The sequence below is a fragment of the Vicia villosa genome, linkage group LG2 (assembly GCF_029867415.1).
Source record: "Vicia villosa cultivar HV-30 ecotype Madison, WI linkage group LG2, Vvil1.0, whole genome shotgun sequence".
NCBI classification, from domain to species: domain Eukaryota; kingdom Viridiplantae; phylum Streptophyta; class Magnoliopsida; order Fabales; family Fabaceae; genus Vicia; species Vicia villosa.
In genome coordinates, this window is record NC_081181.1 from 138879521 (window position 1) to 138905704 (window position 26184).

The window sequence follows — 26184 nt, forward strand, 5'->3', positions numbered from 1 at the left end:
GCTTAAGATTGAGGCCATTTAGAATACAATGATTGAGAATTGAGATTAAGATGCAATTTGGGTAGCGTCAAAGTTAAGCATTTGATAAAACAACATAACAAATAATTATTATATTATGGAATCAATTGATACAAAATACATCATTGACACTATGTTCATGTCTATGTCAAAGAACAACTAGTTGTACAAGAATGAACAAACACATTGTCAAACATTCAAACCTATGATATCCTTTGCAGAAAAAATTGACAATTCTAATTTACATTATTTTTTAGAAATTGCATCCTTGGCAGATTGTAGAGTGGACGCAACGGCATCAGCAGCACCTGTAAGAACACCGCCACTGGTTTTGGAATGGGGTTCATGAATGACCTGCACTTTCCTCTCCTCTTGTCCTTGCCCTGCCGATGATTGATGATCGACCGTTTCCACCTTTTTTTCAATGGAACTTCGTACATTCAAAGTATTGTTCTGACAGAAAAATTCATACAGATTTGTTAACCATGAAAACACAAAATAGACGCAAATGGTAGGAGCTTGTTTAGACTACCTTATTAGCTTGTTGATTCATTTTAACCCAATAATTGTTCCACAAATGCTTCCCTTGTAATTGTGTCAAGACTTTATTTCTTAATCTTCCCAAGAGTTTAATGTTTTTATGGATACAAAGTTTGTTGCCAGATCAAAGAAATAGGTGGATGAGGAAGATGGAAATTAATAGGAACATCACCCACACATGTCACCGTATCACATGCTTTACCATCCAATTATTGGGGGTAAACCAATGGTGCAAATTTTATGATCAAAACAAATAATGAAAATTAAAATATTGCAAATATCAAACATAAGCACAACACAGAATTTTAAAATTGAGTCAAGTAAAAAACATAATACCATATAATCTGCAAGGTTTTTTTATGCCATATGACATAGCTATATTTCTGGATCAAAAGCATATACCATCATAACCATATACCATATATTCATGGCATAATCTCTATAGGACGACTAATTATTACAAAAAGCAATTGTAACACAACACATTAATCTGAAATTACTGTAACCAAAATATTTTCGCCCTCCTTCAATATTTTTCCTTCAGGTCATCATAGAGGTGACCCCTCATAGTGAACATTCGAAATATCAGAAAGCCTCCGCCGAGGAGACAAATTAGTGACACCAGCAGCATCACATTCAGGATTGTTGATATTCTTTCTCTTAGAACTGCTCTTCTCTTCAGAAACCTCAGCAATGGGACTCAAAGTCTGTGCTTCCTGTTGTAGACCAGCCGTAAGAATAGCTTGAGCTTCTGCCAACTCAGATCCATTGTCATCAGTAGCATACAATATCTTCAGTATTGCTTCAAAAACCTGAATCATATACATAAAATTCACATTTCAACAATTACCCATCAATAGTTTACCAGCTTCATTACTCAAAAGGAGAGTTTGAGTTTAAAAGCAAAATACCGGTGAGTTTTCTACTCCAGGAGTCTGACCAAGAATCTCAATATCCCTCAGTTTTGCAAAGTAAAAGTCACGTTCCTTCTCAAGGCTATCAATGGATAACTTCAATTCTGTTATCTGTATCAATTCATATTAGAACTATTGCACTTATAATAATTCATAATTCACTTGACATTATTTTTAAGATGATAAAAAAAACAGTACCTGTTGCACCTGTTGATCATATGCAGGGTTTGCAGCAGCAGGGGCAGAAGGCCTTGAGGCTCTTACAGCCCCATGAGTTGCAGGGTGGTTAGCAGCAGGCACATCATTTCTTCGAGCATTATGGGAAGACTGAGGCCTGTGTGCAGCAGTAGTAGAACCACCCTTTGTTGAGGGTTGAGAGTGTGCAGATCTTCTACCCACTTCTCTTGCTCCTTTGCATACCTCTCTCCTCTCGGAAGGATTATAACTGAAATGAAACACATACAACCCTAACTGTTAAGACTTGAATTTGAAATCTAAGATGCATGTCAGTAAAATTACAGAATCCCAATCACAAAAACCCTAACTGTTGAGACTTGAATTTGAAATTTCATGCATGTCATTAAATTTACAGAATTACAGAATTCCAATCACAAAACCCTAAATTTGAAATCTAAGCACGCGTGTCAGTAAAATTACAGAATTCCAGTAATAAGCCCTAATAATCAATTAGATAACAATTCTAAACTATTAAACCTATGAATAAAATAAAATTAGAGTAAAGATTAAATTACTAGTCTTGTCCAGAATTGACAGAATCGCAGTATCTTTTCATCCATTGCATGAACTCCAGATTATCCAGAGGTCTTCCTTTCACTAGCTTGCTAACCTCAATGTGCTGAGAAACACAAAAAAACAAAACAAAAAATTAATCGAAGATCTCAAAAAAATGAAAATAAACGAAAACCAAAGACGAAACCGTAAATCGAGCCACCGAAAAAGTGATTTTACCTTAGTGATTTTGAGTTTGTTGAAGACATCTTGAAGAACCTTATAGTTCTGAATCATCTCATACTCACTCTTGGCATCAAAATTCACCTTATGCATCGGAACAATACCAGGATGAGCGGCATCAAGAAGCTGACAGTGAACAGCACCAGAACAAGCCTGACAAATCGAAAAATTCAACGAAAACAGATCGATCTAATCAGTAACCGTAAATCAAGAGAGAAAACATAATAAAAATCAGATCGAAAAAATCGAACCTCTTCGACTTTTGTGAGATTGAGTTGAAGAAGCGAATTGATCCAATAGAGAATCTCAGATCTACCGACGAAGTAAGCAGCGTCCATGATTCCGATATTGGTAGCCATTTTCTTCTTCTCTGCTTCACTTCGTTTTCTCCGTTACGCGTTTTTTCTTCTTTACTTTTCTAACGTCTCTCTCTTTTGAACTAACGGCTCTTTACAATATTGTGTAAGAGTTCAAATATATAGAGACAGGAGCGGGAATTTTATGAATTTAAAATTCGTTTTGTAGAGTGTAGTGGAAACTTGTTGTAACGAAACGTTGTAACGTTAGGGGAACGTTGGAACTGCATTTGGGCTTGGGCTTGGGCTTCACTTTAGAAACGGGCTTAAGGCATGAATGGGCTTCTCTTCTAGAAACTGTAACGGGCTATGATGTTATGTGTGACAAGTGATGATAACCGACAGCACAATTACTTGATTGAAATATATTTTTAATTTGTATTAAACAAGTTAGCTTTTAAAATTTTCTAAATATTTTATTTAAAGTTTTTTTTATGCATCGGAAATGTAAAATATAGAATACTTTTCTCAACATGCCTAGTAGTTAATTATTTTAAATTGAATTTTAGACCATTTTAAAATTTTGAATTTTTTATTGATGCTAAAAATTTAAGAATAAACTTTTATTTGACATTTAGAAATACAAAAAAAATATATGGAGAATATTTAGTTTTTAAAAGTTGAATTTAATAGTTATATAATTGTGACTAACAATGTATGTGGACTATATACAATCAAACATACTAATTATTCAATGAATTTAAAAACATAATAAAAAAATATATAATTTTTGTAGTGAGAAATTTATGAGTAAAAAATGATAAATTTAAATTTTGGGTACAATTGTAGATATGATTGATAAATCACCTACGATATATATATTTTAAGGGGTAATATATATTTTGCTCCTGGTTAAATTAGTGATTTTAAAAAAAATTCTCTATAAAAAATTTAAATTTCCTCTCTATTATATGAAGATTTTTCTGTTTTGTTCCGTCAATAAACCTAATTATTAAAAATAATGACATGGTAAGGCGTTTTTCAAAATTTGCCGATTTGGCAAGGACAAAATAGATATTAATTCATGGCTCAAATGCATTTTTGGTCCATGTAAGTTAGCGAGTTTTTGATTTTTGCCTCTGTAAATTTATTTTTGTCTGAGTCCCTATATTTCACTTTCGCGTTCGTTTTAGTCCCTAAAATCAAAACCCACAAGAAAATTCACAGGAACCTGCATATTTTCCAACGAATTTTGACTTTAGGGACTAAACCTTAAGCAAAAAGTAAGATATATGGACTTAAAAAAAATACAGGGACGAAAATAAAAAAACTCGCTAACTTACAGGGACCAAAAGTGTATTTAAGCCTTAATTAATCCTTAAAAATTACATGACATTTAATAGATTATTGATGGATAAATTTTTTGAAAGGATAAAACAGGAGAATTTTTCCAAGGCATGGAGGGAGTCCAAACTTTTTTTACAAAGATTTTTTTTAAATCACCAATTTAGCAGGGGTAAAATAGGTATCAACCAATATTTTAATTTGTACTTCGTACATTTATAGTTGAGTTAAATAAGTTTTTATCCCTATAAATATTGCAGTTTCATTTTTAGTCTCTCTTAGTTTTGGCAACGGTTTTAACTGGTTTTGGCAACGGTTTTTTTTGTAAAAATCATTGTCTAAAGGCAGGGAGGGACTAAAAATGAAAACTGAAATATTTATAAGGACCAAAAATTAATTTAACCCTTTATATTTCTACTCTAAACATGCCACAATTACTACATCATAAACTTTTCAAAACGCTTTTTCCATATAGAAAATTTACACCAAAATTTTAAATTTATTTTTAGACCTTTATAAAATTTCGAATTTATTTTTGTTCGGGGCACTTTCAAAATTTGTTCTACACTGTGAAGGATAGAAAAACACTTAGAAAGGGGGGGTTTGAATAAGTGTAGCTTTAAAAACTTGACAGATAAAAATAAATTGCACAGTTATTTTTATCCTGGTTCGTTGTTAACTAAACTACTCCAGTCCACCCCCGCAGAGATGATTTACCTCAACTGAGGATTTAATCCACTAATCGCACGGATTACAATGGTTTTCCACTTAGTCAGCAACTAAGTCTTCCAGAGTCTTCTGATCACACACTGATCACTCCAGGAACAACTGCTTAGATACCCTCTAAGACTTTTCTAGAGTCTACTGATCAACACGATCACTCTAGTTACAATCTGCTTAGTTCACTCCTAAGACTTCCTAGAGTATTCTGATCCACACGATCACTCTAGTTCCTTACAACTTAATGTAATCAATTCTAAGAGTTTACAAATGCTTCTTACAAGCGATAATCACAACTGTGATATTTCTCTTAATCGTTTAAGCTTAATCTCACTAATATATTACAACAGCAATGTAGTGAGCTTTGATGAAGATGAAGATTCTGAGCTTTGGATTTGAACAGAGTTTCAGCAAGTTAATTTGAATTATATTGTTCAGGATCGTTAACCTTGCTTCTCATCAGAACTTCATATTTATAGGCGTTGGAGAAGATGACCGTTGAATGCATTTAATGCTTTGCGTGTTCCGTACAGCATCGCATTTAATGTTATACGCTTTTGTCAACTACCTCGAGCCTTGTTCACGCTGTGTCTACTGACGTAGCCTTTAATAGCTTTTAACGTTCCTTTTGTCAGTCAGCGTAGCTTGCCACTTGTACTTTCTTCTGATCTGATGTTTGTGAATACGACGTTTGAATATCATCAGAGTCAAACAGCTTGGTGCATAGCATCTTCTGATCTTCTGACCTTGAAGTGCTTCTGAGCGTGATACCATCTTCTGAGCTTCAGTGCTTCTGATCTCATGTTCTTCTGATGCTTCCATAGACCCATGTTCTGATTCTGCTTCGACCATCTTCTGATGTCTTGCCAGACCATGTTCTGATGTTGCATGCTGAACCCTTTGAGACAAAGCTTCTGAGCGCTGAATTATGCGTACTCTTTATATATTTCCTGAAAGGGAAATTGCATTGGATTAGAGTACCATATTATCTTAAGCAAAATTCATATTATTGTTATCATCAAAACTAAGATAATTGATCAGAACAAATCTTGTTCTAACAATCTCCCCCTTTTTGATGATGACAAAAACATATATAAATGATATGAATTTGCGATCAGAAAGAATAGACGGCAAAAGACAAATTACACAGCTATAGCATAAGCATATGAATATGTCTCCCCCTGAGATTAACAATCTCCCCCTGAGATAAATAATCTCCCCCTGAAATAAATACTCGAAGAACTTTAATAAAAGACTTCCCTGATTATTTCGGTAGAGACGATCATATAAGCTTCTGTCTTTAGAGAATTCATAGCTTCTGACTTCTGCTTCCATAGGACAGCTTCAGAACTAGAATTTCTTTAGATCCCTAGAACACTCACAGCTTCTGATTCCTGCTTCCATCTAGGACAGCTTCAGAACTTGAATTTCTTTGATCTTCTGAACATTCACAGCTTCTGATTTCTGCTTCCATTCAGGACAGCTTCAGAACTTGAATTTCTTTGATCTTCTGAACATTCACAGCTTCTGATTTCTGCTTCCATCTAGGACAGCTTCAGAACTTGAGTTTTCTGGATCTTTAGAACATTCGCAGCTTTGAATTTCTGCTTCCCTCGGATAGCTTCAGAGCTTGAATTTCTACCAACATTACTTCATGCTAGATTTGTATCAGAACATTGTTGAATGTACCAGAGCATCATCAGAGCATCTCTACATCCTGAAATGTTACAGAACAAAAACTAAACGACAAAAGTCAGCATGAACGAGTCAGAACATAAAATGTATATTCTAACACATTATATGTATCAGAGCTATAGCATTATATGTATCAGAGCCGTATAGGCTGAAATAATGTATCAGAGCAACTAGAATTTTGTCAGATCAGAAAATAGACAAATATAGATCAAATTCTATTATCAGTGCTTCTGATTCATTCTTCTTTCTTGCTTCTGATCTCTGAAGCTTGACAGCACTCGGCTTGCTTCAGTTTCCATGGTTTTGCTTCTTGTGTTTGCTTTGAAGATTCTCTTCACTTCTTTATACCTGCAAAACACTTAAACCATATAGAACTTGCAGTTCTTGTTAGTAAATGTGTGGGAGCTTTACCCAGCAACTGATAGATTAATCAAATCATTTATCATTTATCTTCTCCCCCTTTTTGTCATAACATCAAAAAGAATATTTCAAAAAAAATTCAGATGCATAAAACGACAAATAAAATCACTGGAATGTAAATCAAAGAAAGTTTTTCATTGATAATTAAAAAGGATTACAAGAAAGGAATGCAGGAAAACAGATGCAACAAGGAAAGGAAACTACAAAGACCAAAAGACTAAGATCCTAGCCTACGCAAAATCCGCGCCAGAACATCATGAATCCCGTCAGTGCTTGTGGCTTGCCTTGTCATGAAGGAACGAAACTCAGCATTGGCTGCTTCTTGCGCGTCCAAACGAGAAGCCAGAAGAAGAAGCACCAGTATTTCTGCCAAGAGGGACAGCAATCTCAGCAGGGTGATCTACTGGGAGATCTTCAGCTTGTGCATCTTCCATTTCCTCATCTGAGTCTGACTCAGAAGTAGCCTTAGCATATTCTGGTTCAGGCAGCTCAGAAGTTCCATCTTCCAATGCTTGAAGAATAGCTGCTAGGTTTGTTGGAGGAGTAGGACCAGCAACTTCAGCACGATAAACCACTACTGGAAAGACCATGTGAGGTGCTTTTTCAGAAGGGTTCATTCTGAACCAGTTGAACAGCCACTGAAAATCTCCAGTCAGCACAGGAAACCATGGTCTCCACACCACGATGTCTCTGCAGAGATTTTCTTCTTCCAACTCATCTGCTGGCATCTTCCTTTCAAGAACACTTCTGTTCCTGAAGAGATGGTGATGGCTGCTCTCACCAACTTCCAACCGGAGACCACGAACACCAGGAGCTTCAGACATAATCCTTCTCTGAGTGTCTGTAGCCTTATCCAGAAAATCCTGACGAAAGGTATTCCAAAGGTTGTTTGTAGCATACTCATCCAGATGATTAAGGTGAGCAGCACCTAGAATCTCCAACCAGCCATTTACATCAGCATGTAAAAACTCCAGATATGTTTGAGTGGTAGGGGTTGGAGGGTTGACAGTGAACCTTGAGTCGGGAAGGACAACACTATAGGGATTAGGTGTTCTGGTGGGAAAAGGGTATGAGAGAGATGAAGAAATATCTGATGGAAGGGTTGAAGGAGAGGAGATATCAGATGGTGAAGAAGGTGGTTCCGAGGGGATGAATGAGGAGGAAGAGGTGGTGGAGGTCTTTGAAGAGGGAGGTGATTGAGGGGAACCGTCAAGGGGTTGATACACTTTGAGAGGGTCATAAGAGATCCTTACTCTTTTTGGTTTGGTTTCTGGTTCAGCAGTTGCCTTTCTCTTTTGTTTCCGATCATTATCTTGATTCCCAGAGCTTGACGATGGATTCATGATGAATTTGCAGATATTGGAAACTGCTAGGGTTTATGATATGAAAGCAAAGAGAGAGAACGAAAAAGAAAACTGAATGCAAGGTGATAGAAATATGAGAGGGAAAAGAAACGTTTGAAGAGTATAAAAAGAAAACTGAAAGAGAGTAAATGATGAAAAGCATTTAATGCTACGTGACATGAGGAGAGATAATAATGACAAAAGACGTGATTTGCACAGTTACCTAAGTGGACGTCCCCTCAACTGCACGCACGCTTGTCCAGGAATAGTGAACACGTGTTTACCATCTGGATAGCCAGTTACAGCTGTTTTGCTTTTATAGAGATTCTGAATCAACTTAGACACTGAAACGTTAGTAATAACTGAATCACAATTTCTAATTGATTTCTATCAGAACTTCTTAAAAAAATTTCATTTCAAAGGATACTCATACGTAAGAATTTCTCATCTTCTCATTCTGAGCTTGTTTCTGAAGACCCAATTTGTGCCGATTATATTGAATCCATCTGGTCTAGGAACAAGATCCCAAACATCATTCCTTGTAAACTGATTCAGTTCTTCTTGCATAGCAATTATCCAGTCTGGATCTTCTAGAGCATGATCAACAGAAGTTGGCTCGATCAAAGATACAAGACCTAATTGACAGTCTGCATTGTTCTTAAGGAATGCTCTTGTTCTGATTGGATCATCCTTCTTTCCAAGAATGACATCTTCTGAATGACCAGAGATGAGTCTGGATGATCTTCTGACAGATGGTTCTTCAGAAATACTTAGATCCTCCAGAGAAGCTGATACTTGATCTTCAGATTCTTTGCTTCTGAGAAGCTCTGCTTCTGATGCGTTGCTTCTTGGCTCAACAACTTCTGATATATCAATATCACAATCTGCAAAATTATCAAACTGCTTTGGTTTTTCAGAACCAAGCTTATCATCAAACCTGATATTGATTGATTCTTCTACAATCAATGTTTCAGTATTGTATACTCTGTAGCCTTTTGAGCGTTCAGAATATCCAAGAAGGAAACATTTTTGTGCTTTGGAATCAAACTTACCAAGATGATCTTTAGTGTTCAGAATAAAGCATACACATCCAAAAGGATGGAAATATGAAATGTTGGGCTTTCTATTCTTCCACAATTCATAAGGAGTCTTATTTAGAATAGGTCTGATAGAGATTCTATTCTGAATATAGCATGCAGTGTTTATTGCTTCTGCCCAGAAATGCTTAGCCATATTGGTTTCATTGATCATGGTTCTGGCCATTTCTTGCAGAGTCCTATTCTTTCGTTCTACAACCCCATTTTGCTGTGGAGTTCTAGGACAAGAGAAATCATGGGCAATACCATTTTCTTTGAAGAATTCTTCAAAGGATCTGTTCTCAAATTCACCACCATGATCACTTCTGACCTTTATGATTTTACACTCTTTTTCAGATTGAATCTGAATGCAGAAATCAAAGAACACTGAATGAGTCTCATCCTTGTGTTTCAAGAATTTTACCCATGTCCAGCGACTATAATCATCTACGATGACTAATCCATATTTCTTCCCTCTGACAGATACTGTTTTGACTGGGCCACACAGATCAATGTGCAAGAGTTCTAATGGCCTTGAGGTAGAAACAACATTCTTGGACTTGAATGCAGGTTTGGAGAACTTGCCCTTCTGACATGCTTCACAAAGAGCATCTGATTTGAATTTCAGATTAGGGAGTCCTCTGACCAGATTCAGTTTGTTAATCTGAGAAATCTTTCTCAAACTAGCATGACCTAATCTTCTGTGCCAGACCCACTGCTCTTCAGAAACAGACATAAGACAAGTCACCTTCTGACTCATAAGATCTTGCAGATCTGTCTTATAAATGTTGTTCTTCCTCTTGCCTGTAAATAGGATTGAGCCATCCTTCTGATTTACAGCCTTGCAAGACTCTTGATTAAAGATTATATCATAACCATTGTCACTCAATTGACTGATAGATAAGAGGTTATGTGTTAATCCTTCTACAAGAAGTACATTAGAAATGGAAGGAGAGTTACCAGACTTTATAGTTCCAGAGCCAATTATCTTGCCCTTCTGATCTCCTCCAAACTTGACTTCTCCTCCAGACTTAAGCACCAGGTCTTGGAACATAGACCTTCTTCCTGTCATGTGTCGCGAGCATCCAGAGTCCAGGTACCATGACATGTTGTGCTTTGTCCTTTTTGCAGTCAAGGATATCTGCAATAGGAATAATCTTATCCTTAGGTACCCACATTTTCTTGGGTCCTTTCTTGTTAGATTTTCTCAAGTTCTGATTGAACTTGGGTTTAACATTGTAAGCAATAGGAGGAACAGCATGATAATTTTTAATGTGAGTTTCATGATATTTCCTAGGTTGTGTCACATGCTGTTTGGTGTGTGTTATGTGAAAACTTTGAGCATGTGAAGTGTGCCTAATATCATGGGAGTGGCCATACTTGAACTGATCATACAATGGCTTGTATGTGATTTTCATTTCATCAACAGGTTCAAGTTTGTATGGGGTTTCACCCTCAAAACCAATGCCGACTCTTTTGTTTCCAGACACAGCATATATCATAGAAGCTAGCTGACTTCTGCCAATACTTCTAGATAAGAACTTCCTGAAACTTAAATCATATTCTTTCAGAATATGGTTTAGACTAGGAGTGGATTTTTCTGAATCAGAAGGAGATCCAACATTATTGGATAATTTTAAAAGTTTTTCTTTTAATTCAGAATTTTCCAACTCAAGCTTCTTTGTTTCAAATTCAAATAGCTTTTTCAGCTTTTTGTATTTGAGACTAATCTGAGACTTGAGTTCCAGAAGTTCAGTTAGACCGGAAACTAACTCATCTCTAGTAAGTTCAGAAAATACCTCTTCAGAATCTGATTCTGATGTAGATTCTGATTCGTCATCTTCTGTCGCCATCAGCGCACAGTTAGCCTGCTCATCTTCAGAGTCTGAATCATCTTCTGACTCATCCCAGGTTGCCATAAGACTTTTCTTCTTATGAAACTTCTTCTTGGGATTTTCCTTCTGAAGATTTGGACATTCATTCTTGTAGTGTCCAGGCTCATTGCATTCATAGCACATGACCTTCTTCTTGTCAAATCTTCTGTCATCAGAAGATTCTCCACGTTCAAATTTCTTTGAACTTCTGAAGCCTCTGAACTTCCTTTGCTTGGTCTTCCAGAGTTGATTTAGCCTTCTGGAGATTAAGGACAGTTCATCTTCTTCTTCAGATTCTGATTCTTCAGGATCTTCTTCTCTAGCCTGAAAAGCGTTAGTGCATTTCTTGATATTAGATTTTAATGCAATAGACTTACCTTTCTTTTGAGGCTCATTTGCGTCCAGCTCTATTTCATGACTTCTCAAGGCACTGATAAGCTCTTCTAGAGAAACTTCATTCAGATTCTTTGCAATCTTGAATGCAGTCACCATAGGACCCCATCTTCTGGGTAAGCTTCTGATGATCTTCTTTACATGATCAGCCTTGGTGTATCCCTTGTCAAGAACTCTCAATCCAGCAGTAAGAGTTTGAAATCTTGAAAACATCTTTTCAATGTCTTTATCATCCTCCATCTTGAAGGCTTCATACTTCTGGATTAAAGCTAGAGCTTTAGTCTCCTTGACTTGAGCATTTCCTTCATGAGTCATTTTCAAGGACTCATATATGTCATAGGCCGTTTCCCTGTTAGATATCTTCTCATACTCAGCATGAGAGATAGCATTCAGCAAAACAGTTCTGCATTTATGATGATTCCTGAAAAGCTTTTTCTGATCATCATCCATTTCTTGCCTTGTCAGCTTTACGCCTCTGGCAGTTACAGGATGTTTGTAACCATCCATCAGAAGATCCCATAGATCACCATCTAGACCAAGAAAGTAACTTTCCAGTTTATCTTTCCAGTATTCAAAGTTTTCACCATCAAATACCGGCGGTCTAGTATAACCATTGTTACCGTTGTATTGCTCAGCAGAGCCAGATGTAGATGCAGGTGTAGGTGTAGACTTTTCACTTTCATCAACCATCTTTTACTGAAACATTTTTCTCTTCCTGAATCTTTTCTAAACACGGTTAAGTGCTTGCACCTTAGAACCGGCGCTCTGATGCCAATTGAAGGATAGAAAAACACTTAGAAAGGGGGGGTTTGAATAAGTGTAGCTTTAAAAACTTGACAGATAAAAATAAATTGCACAGTTATTTTTATCCTGGTTCGTTGTTAACTAAACTACTCCAGTCCACCCCCGCAGAGATGATTTACCTCAACTGAGGATTTAATCCACTAATCGCACGGATTACAATGGTTTTCCACTTAGTCAGCAACTAAGTCTTCCAGAGTCTTCTGATCATACACTGATCACTCCAGGAACAACTGCTTAGATACCCTCTAAGACTTTTCTAGAGTCTACTGATCAACACGATCACTCTAGTTACAATCTGCTTAGTTCACTCCTAAGACTTCCTAGAGTATTCTGATCCACACGATCACTCTAGTTCCTTACAACTTAATGTAATCAATTCTAAGAGTTTACAAATGCTTCTTACAAGCGATAATCACAACTGTGATATTTCTCTTAATCGTTTAAGCTTAATCTCACTAATATATTACAACAGCAATGTAGTGAGCTTTGATGAAGATGAAGATTCTGAGCTTTGGATTTGAACAGAGTTTCAGCAAGTTAATTTGAATTATATTGTTCAGGATCGTTAACCTTGCTTCTCATCAGAACTTCATATTTATAGGCGTTGGAGAAGATGATCGTTGAATGCATTTAATGCTTTGCGTGTTCCGTACAGCATCGCATTTAATGTTATACGCTTTTGTCAACTACCTCGAGCCTTGTTCACGCTGTGTCTACTGACGTAGCCTTTAATAGCTTTTAACGTTCCTTTTGTCAGTCAGCGTAGCTTGCCACTTGTACTTTCTTCTGATCTGATGTTTGTGAATACGACGTTTGAATATCATCAGAGTCAAACAGCTTGGTGCATAGCATCTTCTGATCTTCTGACCTTGAAGTGCTTCTGAGCGTGATACCATCTTCTGAGCTTCAGTGCTTCTGATCTCATGTTCTTCTGATGCTTCCATAGACCCATGTTCTGATTCTGCTTCGACCATCTTCTGATGTCTTGCCAGACCATGTTCTGATGTTGCATGCTGAACCCTTTGAGACAAAGCTTCTGAGCGCTGAATTATGCGTACTCTTTATATATTTCCTGAAAGGGAAATTGCATTGGATTAGAGTACCATATTATCTTAAGCAAAATTCATATTATTGTTATCATCAAAACTAAGATAATTGATCAGAACAAATCTTGTTCTAACACACTGGACCAAAGTTCAATTCACGAGAATTTTTCGTTGCCCAAAGTGTTAGGAAGTGTTATGTCGACAAGAAGACCCAATAACCGCACTCTAGAGAAAGCAATGATCCATCATTTTACTTGTCGGGTAGGAGAGTTATCTCGTGGTAGAGTACCAAAGATCTGGATCTAAGATCCATCCAACCGTTCCCCGTGTCATACACATGATGATTAGCGGGTTGGTATAACCACCCCACTATATAAATGAGAAGCACACCATTTTCCAAGTACACTATTCAAATTCAAACTGAATTCACTTATTTTACTCAAATACTGACTTGATCGTTGGAGTGCTAACCTTGCAGGTCAAATCCTCTCTCACCACATCAGAAGCTCAAGTCTACCGTTATATCTCACAACCTCTAAACTCCGATCAATTTTGGTTCCATAACATAACAGTGGTAGCGTCTGTGAGAATTGACATCTGATTCTCGTGTTCTCTATGACTGAATACTCATACTCGATTCACCAAATTAAGACTTCTCAACTTAGTAAATCAGAGCTCTTGATATCAAACCATAAATCCTATATCTCCGATTTACTCCAATAGCTGACCCATTCGGATTCTCAACTTTCTAAGTCTTTAACCTCAAGATATTCTAACAATGTCAGGTTCTAGAGCTACTCGCTCTGCTGCTCTACGTGAAGTAACCACTGTTGCTCAAGCCACATAATATCCCTACATTTCATTTTTAACTAAAACAAATTAAATATATTTTGGTTGTGAGTTATGGTGGAAGAGTGGACGATGCAAGAACTAGTTGGATGGAGGAAGGACGGTACTGATTGGTTGGACAGTGAAATTGTTAAAGTTAGGTCTAGAGGATAGAAGAAGCTTAAATATGAAATTGCCAAATATGATTTGTATGGAATGTGAAAGGTTTTACTCAAATTAAACTTAAAAAATTTGAGAAGACTAATTATAATAAAATAATTCTATTTAAATAATTTTTATAATTTATTAACGGATATGGATATCCGCAAACACGTGTATCATTAAAGCTGCATCTGTATCCATTAAAAAACGGGTATTTAAATATCCATTCATTTTATTTGTAAATATCCATTAAACTACCTGCCCCGTAACCGCGACGAATCTGTGGATATCTGCGGGTACGGATTTTTTTCGGCCATCCATAGCTTCAAGTGCTGGATCTTTGAGAATGTATTGAAGAAGGATAGCTATTTCAAGGAGAAGTTGGGGCGCAAAGAAGCTCATAGTCTAGAGGTTCTACTGTATAGGGCATAACCTTTCATTAATTTCATCTTTCTTATGATAACCTATCATTAAAACCCTAGACAAATTAATGCTCGAGTTCAACTATGAATGAGCGATCATTAAGTGGTTTAAAATATCTATCTTGAAGATGTTGAAGGGAAAGCGGATACCCAAGATTGAAAAGGTACATTAATAGAAATGAATGGCACATCCACCATACTCATTGAAAATCCTTTTTTCTTCTTTAGGGGTCAGTACACCCAAATCCAAAGAAGGACCCATGTCCAAAAAGGCCATATCAAGACTTCCTTTGCAAAAAAATGTATAGATAGTTGTTTAAATGATATGATCAACCTAAGAAGTAGAAGTATCTTCTTCTTTTTTTGACTCATGATAGGCACCACCTCTTCTTACTATAACAAATAGTATGTTGTGTAAATATAGATGACAAATAAGCAAAGGTAATGTCTCAAAAAACTATGAGATTGACTCTTCAGAGATCGCGTGGTGACTTAACAAAAGGTAATAAACATTATCAATGCCCCATATAGCCTCAAGGAAACACTCAAGTATTTTAGTTTCCAAATATCATTATGATAGAACCTACGAAAATACATTTGTAGCGTGAGGCACATTTAAGTCACGAATTCTCAAAGGCATCAACGATACCCCTTAGCTTTACATTCAAGCTAGGATAGCTAGCATAAGAGGGCAGATACGACAAAAATCCCTCGAACTTTAAAGTAGAAGCAAGGGTTGGGGGCAACTATTCTCGGTCGACCAAAAGTCACTTGTCACTTGTCGGGTATAAGAGTTATCATGGGGACATGAGATATGGATCTAGGATCCATCCAACGGTTCCCTGTGTCATATGCCTGATGATTATCAGGTGGTTATGACCACCCACTATATAAAGGAGAAGCACACCATTTTCCATTTACATGATTCAAATTCAAACTTCACTCACATATCTTACTTACATATTGACTTGAGTGTTCGAGCCCTAACCTTGTAGGCCTGCCCCTCTCTCACCGCGTCAAAAGCTCATGTCTGTCGTAACTTGTCACAACCTCTAATCTTTGATCAATTCTAGTTCTGTAATGGGACAGGAAGCAAACTGATCTCGAACATTGATGTGTCCTAGAAACACACCTGATTATGTTTGACTGACTTCTAGAGACTGTCAAATTTCAATAGCTCTCTAACACATGTCCCACAAGACAATTTTATAAGAGAAGACTTTGGGGTCTTTGAATTGGGGAATGAACATGCCTTATAAGTAAACCTTATAATGGCTGACAAGTGCTTGTATATCGTTAGATGGCCAATTGTACAAGAACCTCTAACATTTGTCCTCTGAGATAAGTGTCCTTAAAGAAGATTCTAAGGCCTCCATACCTTAAACTACTATTATAAAGTCCAATGAATAGTTCATACTCAGGTACACATTATTCTAAATTATGAAAATTTTAACTCACAATATTTTTTGAATTAATCATTGAAGTGTTTGCAGGTACACTCTCCACCCTCAAATTCTACAAACAACGTCCCCCGTCAAGGGGATCATCATTGTCATCACCATTACAACCCCTGGAGGATTAAGGTACATTCGAAAAAAATCCATTCATTTTACACCCTATTCTCTTCTTCACATTTTCCTATATTCAAATGCTAAAAATATGTGGGAACAATAAAAATTAATTAATCTAATATGAACCTAGATTGGTGTTGAGAGTTATGATGAACCAGAGAGGATAACTAAATCTCCTTAATAGAGGTGGAGTATCTACACGCATTCTAAAAATCAAGTTAGTTGAAGATCAAGGGCTCATTGATATGTCAGTTACTGGAAAAAAATAGGAACAATGGTGAGCCATTTATTGAGGGAATCAATATTAAGGGAGTTGCTAAAAAATTCTTCAACTTTGAGAAGGATTCCTCACACTCTATGGTTCACTCAAATTTATCTTTTTTCTTCAAGATTGCGAAGAAGTGGAAGGTTTTGTCTTTGGAACATGAGAGGAATCAAGAAAGTATGGCTACATCCTATCAATTGTTGGAATTCTTTCACTGTTATTGGGCTTCTCATATCAATGACTTCCTTCATGGTCCCCCAAGCACAAGGTTTGGAGTGGAGAGATTATTAGGCATGTTTAAAGACAACATCATTTGGAGTGTTTATTAATGTACATAGTCAAACTTGATTTCTGGTCGTGACTTTTCTTGAGAGTTAAGCTACGACGAATGAGACACTACTACAAAAAACACATCTAATGTCGGACACAAAATACATTTAACCTCGGCTACGGAAGCGAGGTAACGAAAGGCGTCATGAAAAGCTACCACTTTACCCCTCGATTATTAAAAAGCTGAGAAGTAAAGTTATCTACACATGAGTTTGATCGCCATCATATGCATTTTTATTATTTTTAAAACTGGATGACGCGCCCAATATTAACACTCAGTGTTCTGTAAAATCGAGGTAATAACTAAGTGATATTACCTCAGTTTTAAGTAAAAACCGAGGGCATGAGCTTTTTTTTAGTACTGTCGTATACACCTGTATTACATAACCATATTTTGTAGATTCCTGAAACAAATACATTGTACATTTTGACAATTTCTCAATCTGAAACATTGTACCACAAATATTCATTGTTTATACCAAGTGTAAACGCAAAATGACACACTCTATAATTTTACAACAAAACTAAAACAAATGATTAACCAACACAAGCAATAACCGAACTGGAAAGTGTAGGTTGTCCAATAAGATTTGTCATTGGTCGTTAAGCACCTATAATATGAACAACATTTGAACCAATTAGTATAATCAACCACAAATTTAAATCTATAATACAAGGAATAAAAAAGAATTAACTGAATAATTATAAATTACTAAGCGATAGAAAACATTTACTTACTAGTTTTCACATATCTCCTCTTCATGATCATGACGAACATTATCGGAATCATTTTCTTCAGATGATTGACGTACATGTGTTGCTAAAACCTTCACACCGCTCCTCCAATACAATTTTTAGTTCCCCTAAATTAGGGGAATTTCAGTTTATGAATAAAAATAAAGTAAATTTGTTGGTATCCATGAATTTAAGTTGGGTATTGGTATTTTTACTATAAATTATGTTAAAATTTTAATTTATTTAAAAATAAAATAAAAGAGTGACGTGATATTGAGTCAAAATATTTGATTGGTACAAGATACTCGTACCAACTAAATTCAAGGGGATAAGAGTGTTCACCATTAAATAAATCTCTTAAAATCCTTCTCATAAATTTTTCGATTCTTTTCACTCAATTCTTTCTTTTTTATTTTTCTCTCAAAATTCTCTCCTCCAAACTCTCAAACAAAATCTAAAAATTAAAAGTCATGGTTAACCTATAAAATTTGTAATCTTTCAATTACACACCTAACAAAGTGGTTTGATACATTCTCAAACAATAGGCAAAGAAGGAGCATTGAACTGAGATATATCATGTGCTTGCCACTTGACCCCTCCTTTTAGTGGCCAAATATCCACAATGTTATTTACGGGTTGGAGATCTTATTGTCCGAGCTCTTTGAAGCTGATCAAAGACATTTCAATCCATATTGAAAAGAAAAAAAGTTTTCTCGTCTAAAATCGCAAGTTGGTAGATTTGAAACACTTATTAGAGTAGTTAAACTAGATAGATACATATACTCTTTGGAAGTGATCATGATTGCGCTATGCAGAAAGAAAATAGAAAACTAATAATGAGTTGAAACGAGAGGCATCTTAACGGTTAATAGTCATGTTCAAGAATAATAAATCAAACCACCTGTACAAAAAAGACTCCATAAATGATAATGGCAATTATAGGGTTGGGGTCCTATCCCATGAAGCACAAAGGAACAAGTAAGCCTAACTAATAGGCATTTGAATTAGACAGTTAGTTGGTCGCAGAGATAATTTTATTTCCTCACTTCACAATAATGTATGTATGTATGTCCCACCACACAAACCAAACCTACTTAAAGTTGAAAATTGAAACCATTATTCAGTGGTGGGACGGCTTCTTTAATTTCGGTGTTGGCAGTTTCTCCTTGTTTGGTTTCTACGAGAATAAGAGGGGAAATTATCAACCCCTCTTAAAGTGAGATATTGCAATGTTAGAGTTAGTTTAGTTAAAATTTATATTTGATTATAACTAGTTATTACTTAGTTTAGTTAAATTTTATATTCGATTATAAGTAGTTATCAGTTAGTTAATTTTATTTTAAGTTATTTAAAAATTTATTAGTTAGACTCTGTTTGGTAAGACATATTTTCGAGTTTATAGCTTATGTCTTATGTCTTATAAGCTCATATGATAATTTAGACTCGTTTGGTAACGGTCTTTTCATCACGAATTTATAGTTTATTTTACTAGCTTATAGCTTATTTTCCAGACGCTATTTCAAATAGCCTTTTAGCTTATGTCTTATAGCTTATTATTTTTTCTTCCTTTTTTATCCTTATTATTTTAATTAAAATTCATTTTTAACCCTTATAATTTATTTTAATTTAAAATAAAATAATTATATATTAAATATCTTTTATGTCATTTTACATTTATAAGTTAATTGAACCGCTAATTTTACCAAACACTTCAGTTAGCTTATAAGCTATCAGTCTCAACCATCCGTTATAAGCTATAAGTCATCTGTCATCAGCCATCAGTCATAAGCTATAAGCTATCAGCTAGTTTATCTGTCAACCGCTGTTTTTACCAAACAGACCCTTAGTCTTAATCATTATGTAAAATGTATAATATATTATTCATTGAAATTGAAATAGTCATTTTATCAATAAATCAATGTTAAACAATTCAATATTTTTTTTTAGTTTATATATATATATATATATATATATATATATATATATATATATATATATATATATATATATATATATATATATATATATATATATATATATATATATATATATATATATATATATAGGGGACGACTCAAGTGAGAACACTTGGTTATTATGAGAAATGAGAACAATGAATCACGACCATTAAATTTGATTTTAATGGATTTGATTGGTTTCTCTTTCTAAGATCCTTAATATTTAATGGAATGGATCTTAGAAAGAGAAACCAATTCAGTCCATTAAAATCAAATTTAATGGTCGTGATTCATTGTTCTCATTTATCATAATAACCAAGTGTTCTCACTTGAGTCGTCCCCTATATATATATATATATATATATATATATATATATATATATATATATATATATATATATATATATATAGGGGACGACTCAAGTGAGAACACTTGGTTATTATGAGAAATGAGAACAATGAATCACGACCATTAAATTTTGATTTTGTTGATTTTAATGGACTGGATTGGTTTCTCTTTCTAAGATCCTTAATATTTATTTTAAATCAATATAGAAAGAGAAATCAATCATGTTCATTAAAATCAACAAAATCAAAATTTAATGGTCGTGATTCATTGTTCTCATTTATCATAATAACCAAGTGTTCTCACTTGAGTCGTCCCCTATATATATATATATATATATATATATATATATATATATATATATATATATATATATATATATATATATATATATATATATATATATATATATATATATATATATATATATATATATATATATAGGGTCATGCTAACGAGTGCCCTCGGGGCACTCTTTAAGGTTTCCAAATAAAGAAAATATTGTCTAAATAAATTAATCATTTCAATTTTCAATTCATTAAATACAAATATTTCCAATAAAACATAAATTTTGTTACTTAAAAGAAGTCAATTATTTCTATTTTTAATGCAATGAATACAAGTATTAATAACAAAACATACCATTTTTATACTCTTAACCAGTGCCCCTGGGGCACTCGTTAGCATTGTCCATATATATATATATATATATATATATATATATATATATATATATATATATATATATATATATATATATATATATATATATATATATATATATATATATATATATATATATGACGACTCAAGTGAGAACACTTGGTTATTGTGAGAAATAAGAACAATTAATCTTAACCATTAAATCTCAACTCATTGAAATTAATGTACTAGATTGATTTCCCTTTCAATAATCTTCTTTATTTGTAATTTATAAAATCTTGATCAAAATTAATTCACATTATATTTTAAGAAACAAAATATTTAATTTATTGTTTTTTGAAAATAATAAAAATCGGTTGAAAATAATTTTATAGATAATATATTTTATTTAACAATTAATATTTACATATGTATTATAATATTATCCAAAATTTAAAAATAATAATATTCTAATCCAAAAAATATTTACTGCTGATATAATTTTAACTTTAGGTATACAAGTTTGTTGGACTTTAAAAATAATAATTATATATTAATTCATATACTATTAATATTATAATATATTTATCATAAACATTTATAAAGTTATATGTTAATTATTAAATATAAAATACTATTTATAAAACTCTTTTCTTCAAGTTATCATTATTTTCAAAAGGAAATAATTAATATAATTGAATATTAACGTCAATGATTAAAAAACAATTCATGTAGTTTTAATTATATTAACTATTGCCTTTTGATGATAACGATAATAAAAAAGGAGTGTTATAATAGTATTTTTATTTTATAATATTAATATTGTGTGGACTAATATACAATTTTATTAATTATTATCTATTTAAAATATAACAAATTTTTATATTTATAACTATATTATTCGTAAGTATTTTTTGGATTAGTATATGATTATTTTAAAATCTTGGATAGTATTATAATATATATATATATATATATATATATATATATATATATATATATATATATATATATATATATATATATATATATATATATATATATATTATTAATTATTAAATAAAATATATTATATTTACAATTATTTTCAACTGATTTTTATTATTTTAAAATGATGTAACTCAAGTGAGAACACTTGGTTATTGTGAGAAATGAGAACAATTAATCTTAACCATTAAATCTCAACTCATTGAAATTAATGTACTAGATTGATTTCCCTTTCAATAGTCTTCTTTATTTGTAGTTTATAAAATCTTGATCAAAATTAATTCACATTATATTTTAAGAAACAAAATATTTAATTTATTGTTTTTTATAGATAAACAAAATATTTTAAGAAACAAAATATTTATTTAAGAAACAAAAATAATAAAAATCGGTTGAAAATAATTTTATAGATAATATATTTTATTTAAAAATATATATATATATATATATATATATATATATATATATATATATATATATATATATATATATATATATATATATATATATATATGACATATCATATGAGAATGCCATATTTATATGAGAATGTGAGAATGAATCTGAGCCATTGGATTTTAAAATAAATGGTAGAGATTATGGGTGAATCTTTTTTTTCTCTCTCCTACATTTTGAATTAAATGAAGTAGGAGAGAGAAAAAAAAGATTCACTCATAATATCCACCATTTATTTTAAAATCCAATGGTTAAGATTCATTCTCACATTCTCATATAAATATGGCATTCTCATATGATATGCCCTTATATATATATATATATATATATATATATATATATATATATATATATATATATATATATATATATATATATATATATATATATATATATATATATATATATATATATATATATATATACATAGGGATAGGATCAAATGACACCAAAGTGTCAAAGTTTAATTTGACACCAAATCTCAACCGTTAAAAGAATTGATCTAACTGTGATACTAAATAGCTTATTTTTTATGAGAAAAATATGCTATGTATTTTTTATTATTATTTATTTATTTAGTATCACTGTTAGATCAATTCTTTTAACGGTTGAGATTTTGGTGTCAAATTAAACTATGACACCTTGGTGTCATTTGATCCTATCTTTTATATATATATATATATATATATATATATATATATATATATATATATATATATATATATATATATATATATATATATATATATATATATATATATATATATATATATATATATATATATATATATATATATATATATATATATATATATATACACACACACACACACGTTAAAACACATAATTTACCCTCGACCACCCCAATCCCCATTACACCCAAATCTCCAAAGCAAGTATTTAATTATATCTCAGAACACTCTTAACCAAAGAGTATAAGAGAACAAAAAAAAAATACAATGTTAAAGTGCTTTTGACTAGTCCAAGGGCAGATGTAGAGGGGTACAAGGTATTCCTTGTAATACCCTTCATTTTTAATTTTTTTTACCAATTTACCCTCCCCTTTAACCCTTTTGTTACATTAGGATTAGGTTTAATAAAAACAACAACAGACCCACTTTCAATCCTACTGTAGTACCCGCAACAGCTCTCTCTCACATTGTAAGTTTCTATATTTTTTATTTTTCAAATTTTCAATTCAGCTTATGTAAATAACTACTTCCATAGTTCCACTCTTGATTCTTGATTCTCTATTATGTAAATAACAAGCTTTTCAAGTTTCTCTATTATGTAAATAATAACTTCCATTCTTGATTCTTTTTATCTACCATGGGAATTTTATTGAATTCAAAGTCCAAACCTTGTAACTTCTAATTATAATTGTGATTTGAAATTTTGTATTGTAAAATTAATTGGATTTTGATTGTGATTGTAGAATGTTTCTTAAATACTTTACACCCGAACCTAGATTTCCATAGCCAAAGAAGCTTGCTTCTTCAAATGGGCATCCCGAAGAACCTTTTTCGGTCCCCTCTTCAAATGACGTACAGCCAGAACCTCGTTCTTCATATAAGGTGTTTAAAAAAAGGGCTTATTTGGAGACCGATCCTGGAAAAAGAAGTCAAATTCTTGAGTATCATCCAAATGATCAAGATGGGGTAAGAAGAGCTTACCTTGTGAATGAGCCATGTAAAATTACATTAACTGAATATGAATCCACTGTTATTGGGGGAAGGGAACGTTCTTTTCAATATAGTTGGCATGAAGAGTATGACAGGTTGGAATATAGTGTAGAAAGAGATGCTATTTTTTGTTTGCCTTGTTATGTGTGCTACAATGGTACTAGTAATTATGCATTTGTGGTGACTGGTTTTAAAGGTTGGAATCTAAAGCATAAGTTGAATAAACATGTTGGTGAGAAACCGAATAGTCATCATAAAAAGTGTGCGAAAAGCATGTGAGGATCTTATGAAGAAGAAGCAGAATATTGAGTTTTCGTATGCAAAATATAGTTCAAAAAAAGAAGTAGATTATCTTGTTCGTTTAAAAGCATCAGTTGAGGCTGTCAAATATCTTGTTAGAGGCGGATTGGCTTTTAGGGCACATAATGAGGGTGAAAATTCTATTTATAAGGGTCATTTCCTAGAATTTGTAGAAGCCATGGGAAGAAATAATGAGAAAATAGATGCAGTAATAACAAGTGGTGGGGGAAATTGTAAGATGACTTCTCCTATTATTCAAAAAGAACTTGCAAATGCATTTGCGGTTGAAACTATTAAGAAGATAGTTGGAGAAATTGGAGATGGTTTCTTTTTTGTTCTTGTTGATGAATCTGGTGATTGCTTTGGTAAAGAACAAATGGCTGTTGTAGTGCGGTTTGTTGATGTTAGAGGGTTTGTTGTAGAAAGATTTATCGGCATTGTTCATGTTGAGGATATAAGTGCAATATTGCTTAAAGGGGCTCTTGAATGTTTGTTGTCGGGGTTTGGGTTATGTATATCTAAAATTCGAGGTCAAGGGTATGATGGAGCGAGTAATATGCATGGTCAATTTGGAGGTTTGAAGACTTTGATTCAAAAGCAAAATCCGCAAGCCTATTATGTCCATTGTTTGTTCATCAACTTCGATTAGGTCTTATTTCAATGGCGAGAAAGCATGAAGATGTTGATTTTTTTTGTGAAGTGTCTCGTACAGTTACTTTCTTACAGCCATCTAACAAAAGACAAGCTCTACTTCAAAATAAATAGTTGCTCATTTTGCAAATCTAATTGAAAAAGAATTGGTGGAAACCGGTATTGGTTTAAATCAAGAGTTGTCCATTGCAAGAGCAGGTGATACACGTTGGGGATCTCACTTTCGAACTCTTAATAGGTTGGTTGATTTTTTTACTCCTATTATTGAAGTATTCAAAGATTTGAAAAGTGATAGTCATTCTAAAGATGAACCAAAAATTTTGTTACTTGTTATGCAAACTTTTAGTTTTGTGTTTATGTTGCACTTAATGGTTGAGATTGTGCATGCCTTTGGATTGGGTTGTCTCGTAATTATGTATCTCTTCTTTGGGCCTAAGGCCAACCAAAAATAGTTTCCCATAAGATTTTCCATTGAGTAGGAATTTGGAGACCTGAGATTATTTGGCAGTGTTCATCCTCTACCGTAATACTCCTAATGGACTCCTGACTGATATAAGTGGAAAAATCTTAGTGAGTAAGAGCAAGTAATTTTAGGAACATGCACATTAAATTTCAATCTTGCTAGTCAATCGTTTCATGTGATCGCTTTTACATATGGCCCTAGATCCGTAGGATAGGGCATGACTATATCATTTTGGGTGTTTATTTACACTCAAGTGACATAGCGATTTCGAGGCAAATCCATTAGTTGATTTTTGTCTGCCTACCTTGAAGTAGATATAAGTATCACTAGAAAGAGGGTTAAATAGTGACCCCTTTTCAATTTTTGCTTTCTATGGCTGAAAAGAACTTATCAGATAATATGTGAAAAAATCAATAATGTAAATGTTATTGTGTGTGATGTGTGTAAAATAAGTATAATTAAAAGAGAAGAGTTTACGAATTATAACATAAGGATTTATAATGATTCACCAAAAATTAACTACTCCATTCCTCACAGTTCGTGAGATTTTCCACTTGATACTCAACAACTTGAATGATATTTTCTTACAACAATATGTATTTTCTTAGCCTCACCAACTATGTCTTTTCTTATCCTCATCAAGCTTACAATGTTGAATATGAAGCTTCAACAAGCTTACGCTATTATACAAATTCAAAGTAATTTGATAATATACAAAGATATGATGAAATTTGAAATAAGTATCAGATTTACAAATTCACAAATAAATGAATATTAAGAAGTTGTAATTAAAAAAATTCGTGTCAATGTTGATTCTTGATTCTAAGTGAATGATTTTAGAAGATAATGATTTTGGAATTATATGAGAGTGTTATTTCACATTAGAATTATGTTTAATGGTTGTGAGTGAGATGTGAAAGTGATGAGTGGG

General features: G+C 33.1%; 3 protein-coding genes across 3 annotated transcripts; 1 reads left to right on the plus strand and 2 right to left on the minus strand.

Annotated features, from left to right (window-relative positions):
- Window positions 1-125: 125 nt before the first annotated feature.
- On the minus strand, window positions 126-766 carry LOC131646901 (uncharacterized). The gene is made up of 2 exons (XM_058916835.1): window positions 551-766; window positions 126-471 (listed from the first exon to the last, which is right to left on the minus strand). The coding sequence occupies exons 1-2, from the start codon at window positions 569-571 to the stop codon at window positions 265-267; spliced, it is 228 nt and encodes a 75-aa protein (XP_058772818.1). The 5' UTR covers window positions 572-766; the 3' UTR covers window positions 126-264.
- Window positions 767-898: 132 nt separating this feature from the next.
- Window positions 899-2909, minus strand: LOC131646900 (microtubule-associated protein RP/EB family member 1C). The gene is made up of 6 exons (XM_058916834.1): window positions 2696-2909; window positions 2442-2597; window positions 2225-2328; window positions 1671-1917; window positions 1470-1583; window positions 899-1370 (listed from the first exon to the last, which is right to left on the minus strand). The coding sequence occupies exons 1-6, from the start codon at window positions 2801-2803 to the stop codon at window positions 1107-1109; spliced, it is 993 nt and encodes a 330-aa protein (XP_058772817.1). The 5' UTR covers window positions 2804-2909; the 3' UTR covers window positions 899-1106.
- Window positions 2910-24065: 21156 nt separating this feature from the next.
- Window positions 24066-24788, plus strand: LOC131650158 (uncharacterized). Its single transcript, XM_058919886.1, has one exon. The coding sequence runs from the start codon at window positions 24066-24068 to the stop codon at window positions 24786-24788; it is 723 nt and encodes a 240-aa protein (XP_058775869.1).
- The last annotated feature ends 1396 nt before the right edge of the window (window positions 24789-26184 follow it).

What these genes read in the sequence shown, in the direction of transcription:
- LOC131646901 (XM_058916835.1), bottom strand. Translation starts at nt 571, where the DNA reads ATGAATCAACAAGCTAATAAG. An exon ending in TGAATCAACAAGCTAATAAG is followed by an intron (nt 472 to 550) that starts GTAGTCTAAACA and finishes TTTTTCTGTCAG; the next exon opens with AACAATACTTTGAATGTACG.
- LOC131646900 (XM_058916834.1), bottom strand. Translation starts at nt 2,803, where the DNA reads ATGGCTACCAATATCGGAATCATGGACGCTGCTTACTTCGTCGGTAGA. An exon ending in GTCAATTCTGGACAAGACTA is followed by an intron (nt 1,918 to 2,224) that starts GTAATTTAATCT and finishes GTTTCATTTCAG; the next exon opens with TTATAATCCTTCCGAGAGGA. An exon ending in CTGGAGTAGAAAACTCACCG is followed by an intron (nt 1,371 to 1,469) that starts GTATTTTGCTTT and finishes TATATGATTCAG; the next exon opens with GTTTTTGAAGCAATACTGAA.
- LOC131650158 (XM_058919886.1), top strand. Translation starts at nt 24,066, where the DNA reads ATGTTGGTGAGAAACCGAATAGTCATCATAAAAAGTGTGCGAAAAGCA.